We start from the raw sequence: 25196 nt of genomic DNA, 5'->3' as shown, positions 1-25196 counted from the left end.
ACTCCTTTTGAGTAATACCTCACTTCTTCACCAATGAATTAGAGATAAGCAAATCTTTAAACTAGGTGTTTGCTCAAGAGCTTGGCTGGCTGGAAATGTATTTATGGATATATTAAGTGCTTTCTGGAATTAGGGCCAAGGCAGGAGGAGGCAGCAACAATCCGGGTTTAGGGAGTGTATCTTGTACATCGGCACAGGAGACCTGGCCTTAGAGGTTGCCTTTAAAATCCTCATTTCCAAACCAAACAAAGTGAGCTGGGTGAAATCCCAGCTTTACTGAACTCCGGAGCAGAAGTCCCAGCAACCTCAGCGGCCCTGGGATGTCATCAGACAGACGTCCTTCTCCTTCTCCCACTTTTCCACTTGGAGAATATGGTACTGCCAGCCCTGTGCTGGTGTCCCTGACCTGCCCATGGCCAGTCCCAGCAGCCTGGTGACGTCTCGATGGCACAGATTTGCATCTGCCTCCCTGAAAATGCACAAAGAGGTGAAGGCATAATTCCAAGAAAACCCAGCTCTCCCTGCCTGACATTAAATTAGGTTTATCACCCATCAAACATGAGCTTTTCTCTGTATACTAAACACTTGTTCCATCACCCAGCCATGCTGTGGAGCTGCAGCTTCCTAAAGAGTGAAAAAAAAGGAAAATATGTAGCTTTTCTGAAGTAATTCACTGTTTTCCAAGTGCAGGAGGACCATTAACTAATTAATTTGCCCAATTAATCATTCAATAGCTATGTATAATGGTTGGGCAAGCCATGGGCTTCATCCTGGCACAGGCTGAGCATGCAGCTCCCGTCCTGTCCCAGTCTCCAGCAGTTCTGTGTGTCCAATTCTCCCAGCAATTCTAGGCTCCCTCTGTCTTGGCTGTGGTGGCCCAGGATCAGGAAACTGGAAAATACACTTATCAGAACTGAGAATTCATTTGTTTTAGAGTTTATGAGGATTTCAAAAGTCTCATCAACTCTTTTTCTTGATTTGTGACCTAGGAAGATAAATTAATATAATAATAAACGCAGAAATAACAAACAAAAGAAACAATCAGCTAATATAACAATATAAAGTAATTTAAATAGAAATACTTTTCACAGCTAGGAATATCAAGTAATAGAAACTAACTCGATGTTTATGACATAAAATGAAGTCGTCTCACAAGTGGGATTCTTTAATCGTGAAGTGCTTTGTAATTGCTGCAATTGCTCCATCATAAAACTGTTCCCAAGAGGAAAGAGACACTGAAGATATTTTTAAGGGCCCTAAAGAATAACAGCTGGTTTGGGGATTTTTATGTTCAACAAGGGTCGTATTTCCTTGCTGTGGATCCTTTTAGGATAAAAGGTTAATATCCTTCTCTGGTGTAATACCCCAGAGCCAGCCTAGAAGTACCTGGGTGCTGGAAGGTCAAGTACAGACATGGCTATTTAAGGTTATTATATATTTCCCTATGACAAAATGCAGTTTAAAATACTTTCATAACCTTTTTTTGCTCATTGTTATGAGTCACTATAGTACTAAATCTGCACTTTTTTTCAGAAGTAATCATGCCTTACCCATGTGGCATATTTTCTCAGAACAGTAAATTATGTCTCATTTTAGGTCTATGTCTAAGCAAACTTAGACATCCCACAGCAGCAAATGTAAAGTATTCAGTGTTATAGTGGAATGGAAATGACCAAAAATGGCACAACTGACATAACCTCACCCTGGGCAGGGTTTTATTCCATCCATCCAGTGAAGTAATTGATCAAAGATAGTAATTTTTAGATACCCAGTCTAGTTTTGTAAGTCAGATGCTTGGAACCAGAACTGAGTCTGTGACATCACATATTGCACATGAAGGAGCACAGGGAATGTTCCCAACAGGACACCACAGTAGAGGAGATCCTGGGCCCAGAGCTGAAGTGACAGAGCAGCCAAGTGTCTTTCACTGTGAGAAGGGCTGTGCTGCAGGTGAGGCAGAATTTGGGGGGTTGAGTGACCAAACTGCAGGTGCTCATGTCACTGTTATCAGTTTAATCATCTTAATCCTCAATCTTAATCCTTACAATCCTTAATGCATCCCTGAAATGTAGATTTCCTTCTTTAGATTCCTTTGGCAATTACATCCTATGCATGTGTCTTGCCCAGAAAAGCTGTGGCTGCTCCATCTCTGGAAGTGTCCAAGGCCAGGTTGGAAGGGGCTTGGAGCAACCTGGGATAGTGGAAGGTGTCTCTGCCCATGGAAGGGGATGGGATGAGCTGGGCTTTAAGGTCCCTTCCAACTCAAATCATTCCAGGATTCCATGAAATAGTGAGGCAAAAACGAGAGACTGTTTGTGCAAGAAGAATCTCAAAACCAAACAAGTTTAATTCTGACTCTTGGGATCTGAGAACTGGATCACCAGAGGATGAAACCATTTGCCACCAACTGAAAGGGACCTTCTTTGCCTGGGCTGACAGGACCTGAAGTTGCACGGGGGAAGGTTCAGGCTGGATATTAGGAGCAATATTTTTCGTGGAAAGGTTTGTTAAAGCATTGGAACAGACTGCCTAAGACAGTGGTGGAATCATAGAATATTCTGAGATGGAAGGGACCCACAAGGATCATCCAGTCCCACTCCTAGCCCTACACAGGACACCCCAACAATCCCACCCTGTGCCATTGTCCAAATGCTCCCTGAAGTCAGTCCCCATCCCTGGGGGAACTTTACAGCTGTGTGGATGTGGCCGCTGGGGACATGGGTTAGAGGTGGGCTTGGCAGTGCTGGGGGAACAGTTGGACTCGATGAGAGCTTTTCCAACCGAAACAATTCCCTTGATCTTATATTCCTTGTCGCCCTGATTTTATGATTCTGTGATTCCGTGATTTTATGATTCTTTGATCCCGCGATCCCGTGACCCCGTGGTGTTCTTATTCCACGACGCTATGACCCCGCGATTCCACGATTCTACGGTTCTGTGCCCTCCGCCGGGCGTATCTGGCAGGGGCGGCGGCCGGGGGGCTGCAGGTGAGGGGCGGCGGCCGGTGGCCGTCAGCTCCCGTGTGAGCGGTGCCGTGGGCGCGCGGTGTGACGAACAGCGCCCGGCAGGTGTGTGCTCGACCGCTCCTCTGAGGGCCGCGCAGGGGCTGGCGGCTCGGGGGTCTCTGTGGCGGGGCCCTGAGCGCGGGGCGGCGCGGCTCTCCGTCGTGCCATGGGCCTGCGTTGCCCCGGCCTCCGGCGGGGGTGCGGCGGAGGGCGGGGCGGGGCGGCCAGCTTCAGCACCAGCGCGGCGCGTGACAGCGGCGTGCGGCTCGCGCGCCCGGCAGCGGCGCCCGGACAGCGGCGGCCCCGCTCGGCGGGGGCACGCGGGAGCGCTCGGGCTCAGCACGGTGAGTGTCCCCTCCTGCCCCCGCTCGTCCCCGCGGGTCCCCGGCGGGGTCGCGTGCCCGCGGTGCCCCCTGGCCTGCGGGGCCGGGGCGTGCGGGGCCGTTGCGGGAGCGGTTGGTCTCGGTTAGAAAACTTGGCGAGCCCCGGAGCGCTCGGCTCGGGCCTTTCTCCTCTCCCCGTTAAGGCGTTTTCCTCACAAACTTCGGGGGTAAACTTACAACAAGGGCGGTTTGGCGAGCTGGCGGTGCCGCGGGGGGTGTGTGTGTGTGTCTGTGTCTCGCCGCACGTGAGTTCTGTCTCGCTAGGGTGTTTGTTCCTTTGCACGAATCCTAAAAACTCCCTGGATCTGGGCAAGCCCTGCCTCACCACATCCATAGTAGGAGTAGTAGGAGTGTGGTGTTCCCTATTCGCGGTGGAAGCTCTGTCACCCCATGTAGAAGATGACAGCTTAGGTAGCTCTGTCACCCAGTGTAGAAGATGACAGCTTAGGTAGCTTAGGCCTTTTGTAGGTGTTCAGCAAGGACCATCTGTGTTTTTGGGGAGGTCACAGCCTGGAGGTGACAGCGACAGCGACAGCGAGCTGGGATTCTCTGCCCTAAACTATTAGGAAGTGCCTGTGTGCAGTGCAACTCAGGGCTGGAATTCTGTGTCTTCCCACGCAGGAATCACTCTCCTGTGCTCCCTGCCTTCTCCCACAGGCATCTCTGAAACGTCTGTAAAGCCACTGCAAATCTTTAATGATATTTATTGTTCCCTCTCAAAGAGGAGGGCTGGCTCTGCAGGCTCACACACGTTGTGTTCCATGTGCTGCGTTAACAGGGACAGTCTGTCCGTGGCTCCCATAAAAAGCAGCAAGGTGGGTATGAATGGGGATGTGTTCAATTCTCCGCTAAAGGCCGAGCAATGAATAATAAATGACAGTGACGGAGAGCAGGGACTCTCCCATGCTTCATGCTCTTGAGTTCTCCCTAAACTAGAGTCAGATGTGTCTGTCCCATTCAGAAATATAAAAACAATCCCTTGTGTCCTTTCATCCTCCGTGTGCCGTGCCTGCAGCATCCAGGAGTCAGGAATAAGGGCTTGATCTGTGAAACGGGAGTAGTTGCCTGCATTATACCTTCTATTCCTTATGCCTTATCCCTTTTGCATTCCCATAGCTCAGTTCAAAGAGAACACTAATAACTCCTTTAATTTGCAGTGCTGCAGACCTTTGACCCCTGGGTAGTGTTGCCTGCACACCATCCCTGCCCAGCTGTGCATCCTGGGCATAACTTTACAGTAAATTTAGTTTTATTGCCTCATTAGGCGTTGGAAATACAGCTCCTGTGTGCTCTGTAATGATTCAGCTGCCACAAAGAGAGATGTCTGCCGTTGACCCTTGTGAGCAAAGGCCTGACCCTAAATTCCTGCCCCTGGGTGTATCAGCAGCTCAGGTTCGGGAGTAGCTGCTGACACTGTGGAGTCTGGTAATTTATGAACCCACTATAAATCAGGGAGACATAAGTAGACCAAGTTCCTTGAAAGACACATTGAGACTGAGTTATTTTGGAGAGTCAATTAAGCAGCATTTAGGCTGGCAGTGGAAATTCATTCATTAATTAATGCTGCTCGAAGGAATGAAATTCTACCTGTGTTTTCAAAACACTCCTAATCCGGAGCGGTTTCGTGGCCTTCCTGGTTCTGGACTCTGATGATCAGACTCCAGGATGGGCTTGGGCTGAGCCATCAGTGCTCAGCCATGGCAGGGAGTGAAATGTTGGTACCTTGTGCTCTGCTTTACCTCTTTTATTCGTGTTGGGGAGCCCTTGGTGGGTCACCCTGAGGTTATTGACAGTGTTGAGTTCCCAGTGGCCTGATGGTCATCTGCATATGGGGATAGACCTTGTTTTATGGATGTAAGACATAGATATGTCTTGCATGTCATATATATCTTACATGTCTCTGTTTAACCTGTTGTTTTTAATGGGTGAAGGTCAATGAAAAGCTTCAAGATTTGGAGGCAAATTCCGAATCAAATTTCACCACCAAACTATAGGTAATGCAGAGTGAGGGATGGTCCACATGGAGTGGAAATGAGCTCAGGTTTATCTTACAGAAGTCAGAAGCTCAGCCATGAACAGACCAGGCCAGTTCTGCTCTCATTTATGCCAAAGCAATTCCTGGCACTGGTACAGGTTGCCCAGAGAAGCTGTGTCTGCCTCATGCCTGGAAGTGTCCAAGGCCAGGTTGGACAGGGCTTGGAGCAACCTAGGCTAGTGGAAGGTGTCCCTGCCCATGGCAGGGGGTGGGACTTGATGGGCTTTAAGGTCCTTTCCAACCCAAACCATTCCATGATTCTATGAATTTATGCCCTTGGGTTTCAAATATTTTTTAAAAAGAAGTATTTTGAAAGTTACAATCTGGCTTTTCCCTTTTGCCACCACGATTTTCATGCAAGAATAATTATTCAAAGCATCAGCACAGAATCTGAGATGCCACAGGGAAGCAACAACGTACCTATTTCCCAAAATTAGTGTGGTCCAGAAAGGGAGAACACAGAGAGCTGCAAAATTTGAGCATAATACTGAACATGGTTTCTTCGTGTTGCAGAATTGCTCACAGATAAACCATCCTTTCAGTTCTTTTCTAGCCAGGATATTTTTGTGGCCCTAAAAACTGTTCCTTTCAGCACTTATTACCGAAAGGAGGGTTTTCCTCCGTGAACCACCACAAATGGGTACAGCAGATGTTGATTTATGTCAACATCAGCTGATTTTCTTCTCCATTACCCTTCCTGCTGGGTCTTTGCTTAGCGAGCAGGTCCTGTCGCCTTGACAGCCGGTGTCACGTTGGATGTTTTTGCACATTTGGGGAGAGCTTGACTCAGTCCTTCTCCCAAACTTGGTGTCGTCATGCGCATGATGGTCATTATGAATTATTGATAGTGATGGAAAAGTCACGAATACACAGCTTTGCTGCAGGGCCTCAGCCTCTTCCTTTGGTTTAATCATTGCTTTATCTCCTCTCCGTGTTTTACTAATAATGTCAACAGAGACATTTTGTGCTGCCTTCCCCACCAAAGAGTAGCAGTGCTGGTGCTGCAGCCACGATCCTTTCTGCTGATCTAGTTTGACTAGTTATGCAGATTTTTTTTAATCTGCAAACTCTAGAAAACATTTCAGTTATCAAAAAAACTATTTTCTAGGGGAATCCTGGCTCTTACTGAGGCAGAATTAAGAGTAAACTCTTGTACAGCGAGTACTTTGAAGATAATGAATTATTCATTTATTTTTCCCCACTTTTACAGTGTAACTCGTAAAATTGGGAAAACAGCTATAAAATGAAACCCCACTGCTGCATTGTGTAGTCAGAGAATAACTTTCTAATATAAATATGGAAATTAATTCATAAAAATACGAATTCTATATTAACATTATAAACACAAGTAGTAATATCAATAAACAGTGGAAGACATAGTAATCTTTGAGTAAATTGGGAGACACATTCCTGTGGCATTGCCAGCCCAGCCTGCTCCAGAAGTTTTTTCCAACTCAATTTAAACTCCCCACTTGCTGTAGCAGTGGGGAAGAGCCTTTATTTGAAGGGATCCCAAAATGCTTAATAAATCAACCTGGAGTCTGTGCCCAGAGCTCATGGCTTGTGCCATAAAATGAAAATACTTCTGGAGTGAAACAGGATAATTGTCTAATAGCAAACACTTTTCTAAGATATGCAGAGCAGAGCAGGGGTGATGCAGAGAGGCCTTCATGGAACACCAGTTCCATTTGTCTCAGTTTTCTGACTCCTCCCATGGAAAGCTTTCCAAATCCATTCTATTACTGTATGAACAATCAGAACCCACCCTCGATACTCCAATGGCTCAGCACTGATTCAGAGAGGGGAAAAAAGGCATTGCATTGATTGAAGGAACTGAATGCAGCTTCCAGCAAAGCTTTTTTGGGCATGATCAGTGAAAAAAGAGGAATCCATGCCATTTGCCGTGTGTGTTGTGTTAGAACCCTCTCAAAACACACATAAATGCGATCCTGGAGGTGTCCTCTCGTGGTTCAGTGACCAAGGCTGTCCCACAAGGCGGGTTCTTGGGGACATTAGATGGTTGTCCTTTGGTGTAGATGAGGGGAGGAAGGCTCTGGAGAGTTTCTGAGGAGAGCCTTGACTTTGTAATGCCCTTTATCCCCTGACTGAGCCCAGAATCGGGGCTGTGATGGCATGTGGCATCGCTTATCCCTCTTCCTCCGACATCTGAAGAGGAGAGATGATTATGAAGGTGGTTAATAGATGGGAAAGGAGGATTGTTCCATTCTTTACCTTGCCTGCTTTTGCTGCAGTTTAGTCATAATAATGAGAGTTTTTGATAAGTGAGCTTTGGATTGAGTCACTGGGATCTCGAGTGAGTAAACAGATGTTGGGATTAGTCTGAGGAGCTGAGCAGAGCAATCATGTGCTGCTTGGGGAAGCAGGCAGAGAGGGGGGGAGGCAAGGATCTCTTGGATCCTTGGCTCTCATTCCTGCCAGTTTGGGGGGAATCACCTTGGAATGCTCTGGGTCAGCTGATGAGGTGTTGGAGCAACCTCCGTGCTCACCGAGGTGTGGGCACTTGAGGGGTTTGAGGGTGGATATTCCTTATGGTGGTAGCTGGGAGTGGGGACACCCAAAGGCAGGGACACCAGCTGGGAATGTGCTCCCAAGCAGTGCTTGTGGCAGGGAGGGAAATCCTCAGAGCCACATGTCACCTCCCAGCCCCTGCTGGGTCTCAGGAGAGTCCTTTGCTCGTTTGGCACGAGGGGAAAAAAGCTTGGAAATGGGTTTGTTGTCGCATGTCACAATTCACATCTCAAATTCAGGCACAGGAAAATACTATCTTTGAAACACAATTGTTGACAGAGTAATTTTTATTTTTATTTTTCCTTTAGTTGGAAAAATCCTGGGAACCACGAGTGTAGAATAAAGGACTGATGCGCTTTTTCCCGTGATGACGGAGCCAATAAAAGGCAGCAGTTGGGAAAAAAGTCCCAGCAGCCAAAGCACTCCATCAATCTCAGCTGCTGCTTCTATGAACATATTATATAATAATGGCTCTTCTTCTACAAAAAAAAAGCCATAAAGGTCTCTCTTTTCTCCCCTTAAAGATCACCAGAGGAAGCCATTAATTCTGCTCTAGAGTTAATCTGTTCCATCATGGTGATATATCCATTAATGGATATCATCTATCCATTAAACCTTCCCCCCTTGCACAGAAAGAAATAACAATATTTCATCGTTAAAAAGAATTTTGTATTTTGTGTTTTGTTGTAAAGTGACTGATTTGTCTGACTTTTCCAGACTCCGCATGCTGAGACTTTTATCTAAGCAGCCCAGAACCTCTTTTCTTTGGCATTGAAGGCCTAACTGGGTTCTCACTCTCAGGCTGACCAAAGCTCAGCCCTTGCCAGACTTAACCCTTTATTCCCAGCTGCAAATATGAGCCATCACTGCATGGATTTGGGGAGCAAGTTCAGGGAACACACATTCATCCAATTAATAGCCCGTGAGGAGTTGGAAAGCAAATGAAAGCTGCAGACAGGCCCTAACACAGCAGCCAGGTCCCCACAGGGTGAGCAGAGCAAGTGCTGTGCTTTTGGCAGCAGCAAAATGGCATTTTCAGGGATAAAAATCTGCCTGCTGTAACACGGAGGGAAAATCCAACTTATTCTGAATAAAATTATTAACACAGTGCATACCTCCTCGGGCTATAATTCCAGCTTCTCCTGCAGATTATGCAGATATTTACACTCAAATCTTGTTTGCAAAGTTACCTTTAGTCAGAACCATATGTGCTTGCAGCATAAAAGCTGAGATTGTGGAACACAACTCATCAACAAGGAGTAAATTCACATGGATATCAAACCATAGAGTGGACAGGGCCCTGCTTGGGATAGTCCAGAAACCTTGTGTGGGTATTGTGGACTTTGCAGGATGGGGTTCTGGAATGGGAGATCTTTGAAGGAAAGCCTAAAAAAGGCTGCCTAGCTGTCAGCATGTCTTCAAAATGAGAAACAAATATAAAGAAGTGCCTTTATGATAGCACAGGAATATTTAGAAATATATTTAATTCCAGCATAGCCAGTCAACAGGCCACTGGAATTGGAAATTCCAGCAACAGGGATCCTGGGCTTACTGTAAATGAACAAACAACCTCTGAAACAAGATCTTCCTGTCATCTGCTCTTATAGAAGCAATATAAAGCCACTACACAACTCATAGTATTTCATTTTGCTGGGTTATTCATTCTATTTTTTAAATGATTCCACTACATCCCTGCTAATTTGCATGTCTATTAATAATATTGAATTCTCACTCAAAATCCCATAGAGAAAATGACAAGTCTGTTAATATCCTTGCAGAGGATTAAGCAGGACCTGAAACCCAGAGTCTTTATAAGCACTTTGGTGCCTTTCCACTGCTTTTACCTTATCATTCCCAACTTGAAAGGCTGTTGTTATTCCTGCAGGACTGCCAGGCTGTAATGCATCATTTATTATGTACAGCAGGTGACTGGTAGTTAACATTGATCTCAAAATGAATGTTATTGTTTGTTGGGTTTTATTTCCTGCAGCTTTCCCGGGGAGCTTCGTGTTTCTGTCAGTGACAAGATGACAATTCATATTTTTACCAAATGATCCAGTGACTCATCCTATTAACTCCGCTGGAATACACACTTCCAGTCCTCCTGCCACAGTAAGTCCGTGGGATTTTGCATTCTTTCTGGAAATATTACCCAGGAGTCAGTCCACGGTATGTATCTGGTAGTACAAATAACCTTTACCTAAATCAGTAACTTCTCAGCAATGGCCATAGCCCCAAATAGACCAAATACTGCATATAAGACGTATTTTTTTTAAGTTATTAAAGTATTTTAGAGCAATTGAGAAGATTGTGCTTCATCCTATGTTACTTAGAGGCCTTGGTTTGTTTGGACATGGAGGCCATGTAAGAAGGAACATTGTGTGTTGTGGGAATTGATGCAAATCATAAAATATCTGCCCTTGAAAATGTTGCCCTGTGAGGGGATCCCCATCCAGCTCAGAATGACTGTACCATGAGTCATGAGGGAAAATCTGTCATCCAAAACCCCCAAATGTGCAGGATGAGATAATATGGATTATGTATTCATACTGCTTGCCTGAATTAAACTCCTCAGTTTGTCCCTCCTGAGAACTCCCAGCTCATCGAGCCCATATCCTGTAACATTCCAGGTGTTGGCTCCTCGGTTCCTTTTCCCAGCATTGTGCTGCAGGGCTGGGCTCTGCACATCATTCCCAGTTGGGAGAAGGGGTGTTGGAGCCTGGTACATGCCTCTGCTGATTCTCATGGAAACACAGGATCACAAGATGGTCTGGGTTGGAAGGAACCTTAAAGACCATCTCATTCCACAGGCAGGGACTCCTTCCGCTAGACCAAGTTGCTCCAGCCTGGCCTTGGACACCTCCAGGGATTGGCACCCTGTGCCAGGGCCTCACCACCCTCTTCCCAATATCCACATTCCTTCCCAATATCCAATCTAAATCCGTCCTTTTTTCCTTAAAGCCATTGTCCCTGTTCCATGGGTTGGGGAAAAGTTAGAGCTTATTTTTGTCGGCAAAGTCTCTTCTTCTGCTCACCTTTTCTGCCCCTGAAGGTGATATTCTGTGGCACGGTCCAAGCAAACTGCTCTTAAGTGCATTTTGCCCACCTTGCAGCCTTATCTCACCAGAGAGGAGCATCTGGCCCCGAGTTATTATTTGTTATTTCAGGGTAACTCGATGGCAACTGTACTGAAAACTGATGGCAACTCATGCGTTATCTCGTGATAACAGGATAAACAAACACCACCTTCCCACATGCATTAACAGTAATGGGAGGAAAAACTGGTGAAAAACACTGTCAAATCAGTTTAAATATTTCCCCATTTAGGTTCTCCAGATGCTTTACTGCTTCTACTTGTCTCGTACGCATTTAAATTACGACTGGAACTCCTTCCCCGTTTGACATTCCTGCCTCCGGAGCTTATGCCAGCTGCAGTCCTTAAGTGAGTGAGTAAAATACTTCCAAATGCCCGGCTTAACAGAGAAATGGAGCTTTGAACTTAAGGGAAGCTTTAGCAAGAGATCATGGGAGTCGTTAGTGATGCATGTAATGTGTGTGCAGGAAAATCAGTGCAGGCATTGAGGGGACAATGGCAGTATTTCTGGGAGTGTTTCTGGAGTAATCCCTGAAAACAAGGCCACCAGGGCAAGACATTTTGCTTCATCTCTTTTTAAGCCTTTGCTCCTGGGTAACAAGAGAGAGGACGAGAGGAAACAGCCTCAAACTGCACCAGGGGAGGGTCAGGTTGGACATCAGGAGGAATTTCTTCCTGGAAGGAGTGGTCAGGCACTGGAAGGGGCTGCCCAGGGAGGGAGCACCTTGTAGGTGTCCAAGGACCACCTCTGGTTGAGTTGACAAGGTGGGGATTGGTCACAGGTGGGACTCGATGATCTCTGAGGTCTTTTCCAACCTCAGTGATTCCATTATTCTGTAAAAGGTCCTCGTGCAACCAATTTCAAGTGCAAAGTAAAGAGAATTAGAGCAGTCAAGCATTCCCAATCTTTGCTGGAAAACAGGAAAACAGGGGAGCAGATCAAAGGGAAGAGGATGGAGCTACCACAGCTGCACAAAAACCCTCTCAGCTGGATTCTGCTTGAGAACTCCAGCACATGGCAAAGCCTTTGAAAACACACTGAAGCAACATTAGGGAGTATATAAAAAGAGAATCTAAACAGTTTATGGGAAAAATATGAGCTAAATTTGATGAGACTGTTCTCTAGACTGTAAGTATCTGTTTCTCTGAAAGTTGTGGGGAACATGAAAGCTGTCATTAGCGTGGCAGATTTTCTTCATTCAGATGTAAAGCCAGATCTGCTTTCATTTTTTTTTAATGCAGCTGATCCATGGTGCAGCGCTAAGATGTGGTTAACAAAACCTTTCAGCGTCATTTTATCCCAAACTCAGAGTTGTTTGGGTCCACAAAGAAAACTAGAGCCTCTCACTTCAATATTAAAATAAATAATAAAAGTTAATGAAACTGTGTTTAATGATCCCACAGTATCTTAATATTTTTCCATGTTGTGACCACTTTGTCAGCTCAAGGTGACCACTCAAGGACAAGCTGGAGCTTGAGACAGGGAAATATTTTTCTAACCTTATAATAAGGATACTATATCACAAAACTTGACTGGGTCTGATCCATCTTATTCTGTGCTTCTCTGGCCGGTGTATGTGAAAGAAAACACCTTGAAAACTACTTTTCCTCGTTGCTTTGTCTGGTAGAGATCTTAAGTCAGACAGTTTATAGTAACATTTTAAATCCCATAAACAAAAAACTAAGAAAAATCACTAGGAGAGAGTCCCAATAAATTACAAATATTGATGAAGTGAGCTAAAAACCACCCTCTTTTGAGTTTCACTGATGTTTGTGCAACCTCCATTTGCCCATGGACTGACTTTAAGGCAAGAAAACACTGAATGTGGAACACATGAAATGCTTTTGGGTATTCACATGGAAGAAGTTACAGAAAATGAATTCTTTGGCAGGGAGCAGCAGGGAAGAGTCAGGGAAGGCTGGGATTGAGGGTGCTGCTGAGTGAGAGCTCTTGAAGTCTGTGTCACATGTAGGGTGACCCTAAATGATCAATGCTGGTTCTGGCAGAGGGGCAGGGAGGTGTTGCTGCCTCCGGGGATCATGGAATCTCAGGATGGGTTGGGTTGGAAGGACCTTAAAGATCATCTGCTTCCACTTCTGCTAGCCCAGGTTGCTCCAAACCCTGTCCAACCTGGCCTTGGACACTTCCAGGGATGGGGCAGCCACAGCTTCTCTGGGCAACCTGTGCCAGGGCCTCACCACCCTCACAGGGAAGAATTTCTCCCTAATCTAATATAAATCAATCCTCCTTTAGTTTAAAACCATCCCCCCCATCCTATTGCTATCTGCACTTGTAAATGGAACATCCTCCATTCCAACCATCACCAGTTTCCAAAGAATAAAGTGATTTTCCAGCCTCTTTTCCCACGGACCAACCCAGCATTTGCTTGTGTTTGGCTTCATCCAACTGCTGTGGTGACATGCAGTGAGTTTCCTTCCCTTCTTGTTTCACACAATACTTTAACTCATTTTAGTCTCAATATTGCTACTGATTTATTGTAACTGAGGTTACTTACATTAATAATAACTCCTGACATTGGCCTGAGCACCTCAGTAAGTAAATTTGCCACTGCTTTGAGAAATCAGGTTCCTAATGAGTATAAAATTACCTGGAAATTGTTCTTGTTGCCAGACAAGGTTGAGGAAAAGAACAAGAGAAAACCCTTCTGGGAAAGTCCAGACTTGCAAGCTGGAAGCAAATTAGTAAATAATAATAATTACAATCAAGTTTATTAATGTTTAGCTGCAAATTAATTACATGCTTGAAAACTTAATTCCTGTTTTTCCCAGGACGTTTTCCTCACTTGTCAAATTGAAGGTGCTGTTTCAGCACAGAATTCTTAGTATTTATTGTAAAACATTAATGTTGAAACTCTGAACTCCCAAAGCCTCCCCAGACTCTCCAGGAATCACTTTAGAGAAATGACATTTTGAGGTACGTCTCTTCAACACAAAAGAGAGATTTACTGACATTACCTTTTCCTGTCAATTTAAAATGCCAGTATGTTGCAGTAACATCTGAAATAACTAAAAACATGTAGCAATAAAGAAGGGATTTCTAAGCTTATTTAGGGATACTTCCATCTTCTGACTTACCAAGTATTTGAAGAGGGTTCCTCTGCTAAAAGAGGGGATTGAATTTCAACATTCCCTTCTCTGCGCCCTTTCTTTTACATCACAACATTAACCTCAGAAAGATCAAAGTTTTGCAATATCAGACAAATCCCATAATAAAAAACTGCTTAGGCAACATTTCTGGCAACTATAAGTTTTCTGGTAGATCTGCCATAATCTGAATTATAAAAGGTTGGACTTCATGATCTTGGAAGTCTTTTCCAACCTTAACAATTTAATGATTCTATGAATGACACAGAGACAACAGGGCAGTGAAAACATTTATACAAAAAGCTCTCCTTACATCCTTCTTGCTCTACCCTGGGTTGTCCTGTTTCCAAAATTCACTGTGGCTTTCTGTAACAGCTGTTTTTCAGGATTAACTTGTTGTTGAGGGATGTGGAAAAGGCTCTGAAGGATGGGTACAAGTTTTTCATGGTAATAGTTTTAAAGGAATAAGCGTGGAGCTATAGTAGATATTTAATGGTGAAATCATAAAATTGGCAGTATTATGGATGGCAATTTCTCTCCTTTTTGGTTCAAAAGGTCATGTTCTCTAAATTCCTGCAGTAATGTCCATATTCCAGAGTACATGTGCAAACATACATGTGTTTGCATACTATGTATGTGGAGTTATACACTACATACACAGTGCCAGGAGCTATGTGGGACTGATTCCAAGACCTTCACACTGTCAATTAAATTCCCAACTTAAGTCCTGCTTTAGCCAACTTTTAAAACATTCATTCAACTTCAAACATCTGGTTGGTTCCGTTCTTTGTAACGAGGCCAGAAAGGTGCCTGGAACTCCATATGCTCCTGATCAGTTTGCTGGGAGATGAAATTATAGCAGAAGTATGTGAAATATAGCTCTGTCATATTCCCAAGCCATTTGTCAGTTCACAAGTTACTTGAAATTACTAAAATATTCCAGAATGTGGAATCCGAAGGCGAGGGAAGGAAAATACATGACAACGTACATATGTAACCACTGCTGATGAAGAAACAACAGTGTAGACTTTTCAGTGGTGTTATTATTACTCAGTAGGATTTTATTTCATTTGTATTCTTGAGGTTTGGCTGAAAGAATCTGTTTGAGCCATCTGCCTGCAGAGACATTGCTGGTGTTTCAGTAGTAGGTTCTCAGTGTTGGCAGATTCCCAAAGACACTTTTTCCACCCGGTTGGTGACTCACTGAGCTGGTTCAGATCCCACCTGGGCACCACCTGAGTGTCACATCTCATTGCTAGATGTGAGGCTATGAAGTCCAAATATCATTTTAAACAAGTCAGAGCTTTCCCCTATGTATTCTACAGGTGCTTCTTTACAGGCTTCCTTGAGAAATTCTTTCTCCATAAGACTGGAAGGGGTTTTCTTACTGGTTCTGCAAACCATAACTTGCAGCATTGGTACATTAATGTAGGAACTAATGTTAATACATTAACATAAGTTAATGGCTTAGAAGGAAATTTTTTGCCTCAGGAACACAGTGGAAACAGCTTAACAATGATCAGGTTCCTAAACCACAACAATTGATATTAAAGGATGTGTGTGTATAGATGATCCATAGAGACCAAAGTTCATCCAAGGCACTCACTGGATAAACAGTGAGCGTGTTCCTCACTCCTGCCTTTCACAAAAACTTCCTGCTCTTTCAGTGATTTGAAGTATTCAAGTCACTGAAGATAAAGGAAGATTTCTAGACAGGACAGAAAGAATAAATTTGCTCATTTTAGCTCTTCACAGTGAAATTTATTTGGAGTTTCATTAGAACCACCAAGTATTTGGTGTTATTAACCTTTGAGTAGTTTTCAGTTGGGTCTGGATGGTTTGCTGCATTTGCTTTGAGTCATGGGTTATACAATAACGTGATGGCTTCTCAGCAGGATTAAAACCTGGGTGCATTAAGATTCAATTAAAAGACTGCGACAAGTGCAGTGGTTGACTCAGACTATTAACTGGGATTGTGTCACTGGAAAATGAACTGGCTTTGCAGTTACTGCCAAGGAAGGAAGAGACAAGTTCAGTACAACCAAGTGAAATGTCTGTCTCTCTGGTATTTCAGGAAGTTCTAACATTTGTCCCTATTTTTTCTTTCTTCCTGTTTAGCTCACTGACATCACAATGACTGAGGAGGACTTAGACCACAGATTCAGTTGTCTCACCTGGGATCAGATTAAAATCCTGGATCAGGTTTTAGCTGAGCCCATACCTATCCATGGGAGAGGAAACTTTCCAACCCTGGATGTAAAGCCGAAGGATATCATTCATATGGTGAAGGACCAGCTCATTGAGAAGCAGATCCACGTCAGAGACATCCGCCTGAACGGCTCCACAGCCAGTCACATCCTGGTCAAGCAGAACGGAACCAGCTACAAGGACCTAGACATCATTTTTGGGGTGGAACTTCCCAGTGAGTTGGAGTTCCAGATTGTTAAGGAAGCAGTCCTTAATTGCCTATTGGACCTCTTGCCAAAATGCGTTAATAAGCAAAAAATCACGGCTCAGACCATGAAAGATGTGTATGTGCAGAAGATGGTCAAAGTCTCCACCGACCACGACCGCTGGAGTCTCATCTCGCTGTCCAACAACAGCGGCAAGAACGTGGAGTTGAAGTTTGTCAGCTCGCTCCGGCGGCAGTTCGAGTTCAGCGTGGACTCCTTCCAGATCATCCTGGACTCCATCCTGGCGGTGTACAGAGCCTCAGACTGCCCACTGGCAGAGGACTGTCACCCCACCGTCATCGCTGAGAGCATGTACGGGGACTTCAACGAGGCCATGGACCACCTGAAGTACAAACTGATCTCCACCAGGAACCCCGAGGAGATCCGAGGAGGTGGCCTCCTGAAGTACAGCAACCTCCTGGTCCGTGACTTTAAGCCTGCAGATGAGGCTGAAATTAAATCTCTGGAACGTTACATGTGCTCCAGGTTCTTCATTGATTTTCCAGATGTTGCCGAGCAGCAAAGGAAAATCGAGTCCTATCTGCGCAACCACTTCATCGGGGAGGAGAAGAGCAAGTACGACTACCTGATGACCCTGCGTGGGGTGGTGAACAAGAGCACAGTCTGCCTCATGGGGCACGAGCGGCGGCAGACTCTGAACATGATCACGATCCTGGCTTTGAAAGTACTGGGAGAGCAGAACATCATCCCCAACGCGGCCAACGTGACGTGCTATTACCAGCCTGCTCCATATATCAGTGACAGAAACTTCAGCAACTACTACATTGCTCATGGACAGCCCCCCGTGTTCTACCAGCCCTACCCATTCCACATACAGATCCAGAGCGGGATGGTTTAGGAACACGCCGACCTCCGCAGCACCCACTTACACTCCTCCCTCTTCCCAGTTCTTAATAAAGGCCTCATTAAAGCGAGTTTTATCAGCACTTCTGAGTTAAGGACATATTTTTGTGCAAGTTGCCAAAGTTCTTTGGTTGATCAATGTCTAAATCACCGTTCAGCACGTCGTGAAATAAGTGAAGCGTCCGTCATTCGTGAAGTGTTTATACCTTGGGCTGTATTTTTTTGCAATGAAAAGAGAAGGGTATAAATTATTCTAATTTTTTAAAATGAAATGCACTAAGTTCTGGGTTCTAAAAAAAAAAAATAAAATTCTGAAGCAAAATTTAAATAGTGTAAATGAAAAATGAAGCCAATGAAATACCTCTCAGTAGAAATGCCTGATTTTAGAAGTGTTAGATCATCTCTCCGTTATATCCATGTGGTTCCAGCAACATTTATTTGCAGCACCTTTGAAAATACACATTGATAGGTCATCTCTTGGTGGTGGGGGCTCTGCTTCACAGTCTGATCATCCCTCAGGTGCAATCAGAGAGGTCCCTCTCCTTCCCAGGGTACTGGTTAGTACTGGGGAGCAGGAAACACCCCCACCAAGAGCAGCCTTAGGACCTCGTGTGTCCAAAATTTCCACTGATGCGAGTGACAGATTTGGCTGCTCAAGTCATGCAGCATCAGACCCCAGGATCTGCCTCCCAGATAATGAAGTTGTAAGAGATACAACTATTCTGATTAAATTGGTCTTGAAAGCCAAGGCAACAGAATGAGAGAGAAGGTGAAAATTGAGCACGTAGGGCTCGCTTTCTGTTGCTAATTTGTTATTGATCTGAGCTGCTTTAATGCGCAACAAACAGAGTCAGGAAAAAACCAAAAAGCCCAGGACTGCGTTATTTTTAGGGGAATTAAAACAAATCCTTGGCAGTGGCATTTGAAAAAAATATTTTATATTAGCAACGTCCTGTGTGTGCTTAGATTCCTGCACACACACACCAGTAGCAAGTGAGGATTTAACGATCAGGAAGCAAAACATTAGTTCCGAGTTTTTGTGTGTGTGTGTGTGTGAGTGTTTACCAAAGATAAGTTTTAAACATGTCACATAAGTGCCTCCCTGTGCCAGTTGCTCCATGAAGGTTGTGATGGTGTTGGAAATGGTGCCGGAGAGCTCCTGAGTTAGGGAAAGGGAAACACACACTCCTGGGTTGCAAAGTGTTTGTAGCAGAGAAGGTGGGAGAGGTGGGAAGTGTTTGCCCCGGGATGAGCAGGTTTGGGACAGGTGGACCTAAGGTGGTGTCACTAAAACTAAATATGGGACAAGGAATGGCATGAAAAGGAGATTTAGAATTGGTGTGGGTGTAAAATTGGAACAGCCAACTGGAAATGCAAAGCTGTAGAGTTTCTTACATCGATGCTTAACGTGTCACTGTGTTATTCTACGAGTCCCTTGCCAGTCCTGTACTATCCTCAATCCTCCTCCTGTGCAAAAGCAGTGGCTGCATTTCATTGATTTACAACAGTGTCAGGTCTTGGAAGTTTATTCTACTTGGGCACGAGTGCTTGATTGATTTTACACATAAATATGCTACGTAAATGTGCTATTTTAAATCAAACATTTCTAAAATTTCTATGAAGTCCTACAGCCAGTGAAATGTAGCTTCCCTTTTCCCTCTGATATTCCTGTACAGTTGAACAAAGAACTGTTCAAAGGCAACTTTGCTGACCACCATCACTACAGGCAACTGTTTTCTGTAAAATACAGTGCAAAAAATGATGTTTCTGCAACATAAGAAGGGTTTGCCAATGATGCTGATTCATTTTGTGATGCCTCTCATGAATATAGTACTGTTACTTTTGCTGATTTTTCAGGTATGTCGAATTTTGTGTCTAAAAGCACACTTGGTTCCACTTCCACGAATATCTTTCCATTGGCTAAAGTCTATTTAATAAAATCATCAATCCTAATTGCTCTGTTATCAGCTGTGATAACACCATATTTGCATGAAAGCACTTCTAGGGAATTCCCCATCAGGAGCAAAATGGAGTGAAAATGGTGGTTTCATTTTACTTCTTAATTGAACTGTTTGAATGATAAAGGGAACATTTACATGTAGTTTGGTATTTGCCAAATTAAATGACACTGTGAAAAATTCTGTCAGAGCCTTACACAGGTTGTGTCCCTGTTCATGCTTGTGCTCCAGCACTCGTGTGACCTGCAGGGAGGAGGAGCCAAGAGCTGGACTGGGGAATCTGTGGGAGTCAGGCATCCAAACACCTTGAGTTTCAGGAGGAATGAGGCTCCTAAACTCCCTGAATTGATTGGAAAATCTCAGTCCATCTGCACTGGCCTGTGACCTTAATGCAATGTAGCACATCAACTCATTACTCCTCCACTCCTGGTTTCCGTGGTTGGTGGGTGGAGAAATGGGTTGATCTTCTCAAGAACCAGGAAACAGGTCAGGCAGGAAGGAGCATTTTAAACATGTCTGATCCATTACCCTGAGAAATACTTCAATAAGTTGGTTTTAACCAACAGATAGAAACACTTTTGAATCAGATGTTGTGAAAACTATCAGGAATGGTGAAATCACTCTGGATTTGTGTAAACCAGCCTGTTCACTTGTACAGCAACTGTTTATTTAAATGTATATTGAATTCTGTTAGGTCTCTGTTTATACATGCAGGTAAGGAAGGGCTCAGCCAAAGTCCATGAAGTTGGTGGGAAGAATCCACCAAACTACAACAGGCTTTGTACCCCAGAAAAGAGCAAAGGACTTAGGTGAGGACCTACAGGTAAAGGTACAACAACATCAATATGCAAAAATCTCTCAGGTATCAATAAACCCTTTAAATTATTGAAAAAAGGTCTTATATTTCATACCTAGAGGTAGTTCAGTTCTGAAGGTTAAGTGAGGTTTAGGATTTTGTATATGTAAGCATTTATATGTCATTATTTATCCTTACATATATGAAATCTCATGTTTCTACACCCACAGGGCAATTACAAAAACCTGATGGTTTTAATTATTTCCTTCCAGATGTTATATTGACACTGGGAGCAGTATTTGACCTGGAGACTTTTTCTCCAGGTCATAGTGACTCTGTAAAGTAATTTCAAAAAGGGGATGATGAATTGACTGCTGCCTGCAAAACATTGATATCAGTGTGTGAGATGAAATATTGAAATATTGGAACCTCTTCTCCAGTTGTTACTGATTTTACCACGTGCAGATATAAATCTACAAAGAATTGAGAGTTTTCTTAGTCCCAGTCTCCTGAGCTTCATGTTTGCATTATAATTATATCTCGTTGTTACAATCTGTTCAATGATTATTATACCTGGAAATTGTAATGCTGATTTTATTTAATCACATAAAACTTAAGGTTTACGGCTTAAAATAATAGAATGTTGTCAGGACCTAAGTGTTACAGTTTCAAGTGCTTTCCTAAAAAATGTCATTTGAATTTTGTGTTATGTTGTAAAAGGTCTATTTGAAGCAAATACTTTATGGTAGTTCCTTTAAAATGTATTTTGTGAGCTTTATACTCGACATGTCACAAAGGTCTTTGCAGTGGGTAAAAGGAATGTAAAGTTGTCCTGAGTCGAGGTGCTCCCTCTCCCGGGGATCTGTGGGTGATTTGAGTGGTGTCAGAGGAGTTACAGCGACAGAAATCGGGAATTACACAGCTGTGGGCTCAATATGATTTGCAGAAATACCTGGAGAAAGGGCAGCAAAGAGAGTTGGGCAGGTCAGCACGATTCTTACAGCTCAGTCTTGGGTTGATACTTCTATTAAACAATCAAATGGAAGGGTGTCCAGGACAAAGCTGTTGCAGCTGAAATATTTCACTGGATGTACCACCTGAAGCTGTTGAAAAAATGTTGTAACGCTAAAAAGGTGTGTGAATCCCACCAGTTTGTAGGTGATTAGTCCGCAGGGTTGACTGGTGCCTTTGGGTGTTTGGGGAGTGATCATTAAAACTACATTTTGTTTAATGGATGGTTTATTGGAATCCCTTCCTTACTCCGGTTGGACACCAACTGGAGCGGGGAGATTTTGTCCAACAGCCCAACCGGGGAGGTGCAACTGCAAGAGAGATACAGGTTTGGTCACATTTTCTTGGGTGGATAAACCACTGCCTCAGATTCATCAGGGGTCCACTGTCTGACCCACATGGAAGGTTCCCGTGGATCTCCCGATACATTGGAATGGCTCTGTCTAGTTGTCAACAGGCTTGTGTCAAATATTCACATTTGAAGTGCCTAGATATATATATATATATTTATATAATGAAAACATGACTGTCTGCTGGGTGAATAAAATTAATACTTAAATGACAAATGATTTGACTTTACATCTGCCTAAAAGTACATTTTACCTACTCTGAATGCACATTCCCATAAATCTAATCATGTATCTGTCCAGGCTGTAGGATTTGTCGTGCATGGACACGGCCAGTGCTGGTGATTTTGGAGAAAATCCAACAAACTCAGAGTTTTCAGCTCGTCACAGTTACATTTATGGTTGTTTACTTGGATTTTCTGGGGTTTTTTGGGGGGGTTGGGTTTGGGATTTTTTGGTTGTTTGGGTTTTTTTGTTTCATGGGCTGGGTTTGAGCTCCTGCTTATTAATTCAATCAGAGTTTTTAAAAAGGACAAGAGAATATTGTTCTTTCTCCCTGGGGGTGTCATATGCTGTTATATCTCATGGACCCTCCAGTGCCTTACAAGGAGGGGTGGGAACATGCCAGAGGTTTCAGCCCCACCTGAGAGCTTGGGAATTCCCAGTTTGGCCTCTTTGTGTTGACTGTGCAGTAACAAGTGGTTCACATACAGCAAAGGTGCTGCCATTTGGTGGGAATGGGGAGGAAAACCAGCCTCAGAAATCCAAAGATGCTGGAGCAGGTCCCTCGCCCTCACCAGCCCCTCTGAGCTGTGCCCCAAAGCCCTTTGTTATCCAACACTGATGAGATTAATGGGATGGGAAGGGCAATCTGCAAATCTCCTCTCTGTTGACTCAAATTGGTGTTCAGTGTTTTCCCCCTTCACTTCCTGGCTCCCTCAGCTCTTCCTTGAGCATCCAGTGCCATCCCAAACTCTGACTGAGGGAGGGAAGCAAGACCCCCACACTCTGGACAGACCTTTTTTCTTTAATTTTACTCAATGTTGCTCAAAACATGTTCTTTCATCTCTTTTTTACAGTAAAATGGTTAATTTTTTGTAAAAGCCTTCCCTTTATTTTAACCAGTAAACACCATTTAATAATAATTTCATTTCCTGACCGTTTTCTTTTCTTTTCTACAGCCAGATTTTTAGGAGTCTGCCTCTTAATAAACTGGTAAGTGGGGAAGTTGGAAGGCAGCCCACATAGGGGGGTTCCTTTCCTTAAATATCCACCGGATGCTTTCCTGGGGAACTCAAAATCTGAGGAAATACGTGAAGCTGAGGGAGAACTGTTTTGTTCTAGTCCCTGCCACCCCCATTTTTTCTGCTCCATCAATCTCCATCATTAAATACTATTTCATAAGCAAGTGATTTTCTTCTTACCAGCTGCTTCCATATTCAGCTCCATTTCATCCTGTACCATTGCAGAACCTGCGCCTCGGAAATCACAATTAGTTACCATGGAAAGCAATTCAATACCGCAATAAATGCACTCCAAGGCTGCTCACCCTGCTCCATGTTACAAAATAAAAATAAAAATAAGTCCTCCCGACAACCGGCTGCAGATCATGGGTGTCTGTGTTTGTGGGCAAGTGTGTGCTTGTGCATACATGGGTTGATGTTATTTTTAATCCAGTTTTCCTCGTGTTTGGGTGTATGGGAAGAGCAAACCCCTCCACGATGCAGCCCCGCTCCTTCATGAGCCCACCCTCCAATATGAGCCCCCTTTCCCCCGTCCTATATTTCATTTTCCTGTAAATATTCCCGTCCTGTTGTTGATGTGAGTTTATTTCTCACTCGTTCTGTTTGCTCTCTGGAGCAGACAGGGACATGATGCTGCCCATATGCTGCTGTATTTCTGCACACACACACAAGCAGTGGCATTTCAGTGTCCCCAGCAGCTTCCCGGGGCCTCTTTGCCATCCCACGTTCCCTGAGGAGGAGCAGCGGTGTCAGGAGGACGACACGTCTCTTCTGGAGACGACGTGACCCCGTGGTGCTCCCACCATTAATGCCAACAATTCCTTCCTCCAGAGTTTTATCAGCTCCTGACATTTTCCAGACAAAAGGCTGAAATTGCAGCTCGTGGCTTTGCCTTAAAGATAAAACCAGATATTGGAATATATCCCTTTTTATTGTATTGCAGTTCCCAGGTAATGACATTGTCCAAGCAAGGATCTGGATTCTCCACCTGCCTTGAATGGTTTATTTACCCCCCAGGGCAGGAGAAAGAGCTGGGTACTTCTTGTATTAAAGTACCAACAACTTGTTACACTTCTCTAGAAGTTGATTAAACTGCAAGTTCCAGCCCAAACACTCAGTCATAGAATCATAGAATTGCTTAGGTTGGAAAAGACCTTTCAGATGATGATTTCAATCAAGAGGCAGAAGGATGTCCATGAGATACAGCGCCACAGTTGTCGAGTTTAATAGTGTGGGACAGGCACAGCTGGTCTAATACTGAGCACTAAATCATTTGTGGCAGTGATCAGCACTTTCATTAAGTACTGCATTCAGGCAATGAATTTCTCAACTCTTATTGTGGTAAACCAGAGTGGCACAAGTCCTGCCATCCAAGGAGTGAGCTGGGCTTTCACTGGGGCTACCCCAGAGACACCTCCCAGAGCACATTTATGTGCTTTTCTCAACTCAAATGGGATTTTTTCCCCATGGTTTCTAAGTCAGATCATAACAAGAAAACAGGTCATAGTACATAAACTAAGGAAAAGCTGTGGGAGAGCGTGGTGTCAGTAAAACCAGTCTGTGCTTCTGTGAATACACAAAACAAGGGCTGCACAGAACCTATGGAAAGCCAAGGATGAAGGATCCCAGCCTGGAGCTGCTCCCTGTGTCAGGGTGAGGTTTGGTGATCTTGACTTTGGTGGGTTGGGAGGCAGAATGGGAACTTTGGCAGTGTCCATCTCCTGCCCACTGACCAGGAAGGACCCTCCATCCCACTCCCGCCGGGGACGGCGGCTCTATGGAAACACTGCTGGACATCATTATTTATGGCACTTCAGTCACCCTGGAAACAAAGTAGATGCTACCAGACATGACTTTTAACACAGCTAATTATATCATTAGTGTCAGTGTCTCTCCACAGCTGGCATACACCTTCCCTGGGCTGGCGCTGGCGACGTTGCCACGGCAATGACCCGGCCCCGCACCCCGGTGGGGAGGTGCAGAGATGTGCCAGGACCATGGTGAGGTGGCTCAGCTTTCTGCTGCTCCTCCCAGGACAGGTTTGTTGCCTAATCCAAGTTTTGCATTGGCTAAAAAAGACTATTTGGAGGACAAGAGACCGCTGATGAATTCAGTCTGATTTCGGGAATGCTCTGCCCTGAAACGCTTCACGTGCCATCCCTACGTGTGGTACTTCAGCCTCTCATTTCTCAGCTGTGCTCCCATCTCAAAATCCACTCAAGCAAAAGAATTCATTAAACAAAGTAATTAAAAAAAAAAAAGAGCAAAGTGAGAGCTTTCCTCCCTCCTTTCCAGGACTTCCTGATTGGCCCCAGCAATGCTGATCAGCATTTTAAGGTTTCAGAATGACTCAGAGGAGATTTTGGTGGGTG

The 25196-nt window shown here is 44.3% G+C and overlaps 1 protein-coding gene across 5 annotated transcripts; it reads left to right on the top strand.

Moving 5' to 3' along the window:
- The first annotated feature begins 1840 nt into the window (after positions 1-1840).
- On the top strand, positions 1841-17551 carry TENT5D (terminal nucleotidyltransferase 5D). 5 transcript variants are annotated; one of them, XM_018086473.1, is made up of 4 exons: positions 1841-1950; positions 9943-10064; positions 11280-11394; positions 16270-17551. In XM_018086473.1, exon 4 carries the CDS (start codon positions 16285-16287, stop codon positions 17461-17463), a length of 1179 nt encoding a protein of 392 aa, XP_017941962.1. In that variant the 5' UTR covers positions 1841-1950; positions 9943-10064; positions 11280-11394; positions 16270-16284; the 3' UTR covers positions 17464-17551. The 5 variants fall into 5 exon arrangements, with proteins under 5 accessions (XP_017941962.1, XP_017941966.1, XP_017941964.1 ...); XM_018086477.1 differs by having other exon boundaries at positions 11280-11398; XM_018086475.1 differs by having other exon boundaries at positions 9943-10121.
- The last annotated feature ends 7645 nt before the right edge of the window (positions 17552-25196 follow it).

Source organism: Manacus vitellinus, unplaced genomic scaffold (genome assembly GCF_001715985.3).
Source record: "Manacus vitellinus isolate BGI_N305 unplaced genomic scaffold, ASM171598v3 scaffold_95_pilon, whole genome shotgun sequence".
NCBI classification, from domain to species: Eukaryota; Metazoa; Chordata; class Aves; order Passeriformes; family Pipridae; genus Manacus; species Manacus vitellinus.
This window is presented reverse-complemented; position numbering and strand designations above follow the sequence as displayed.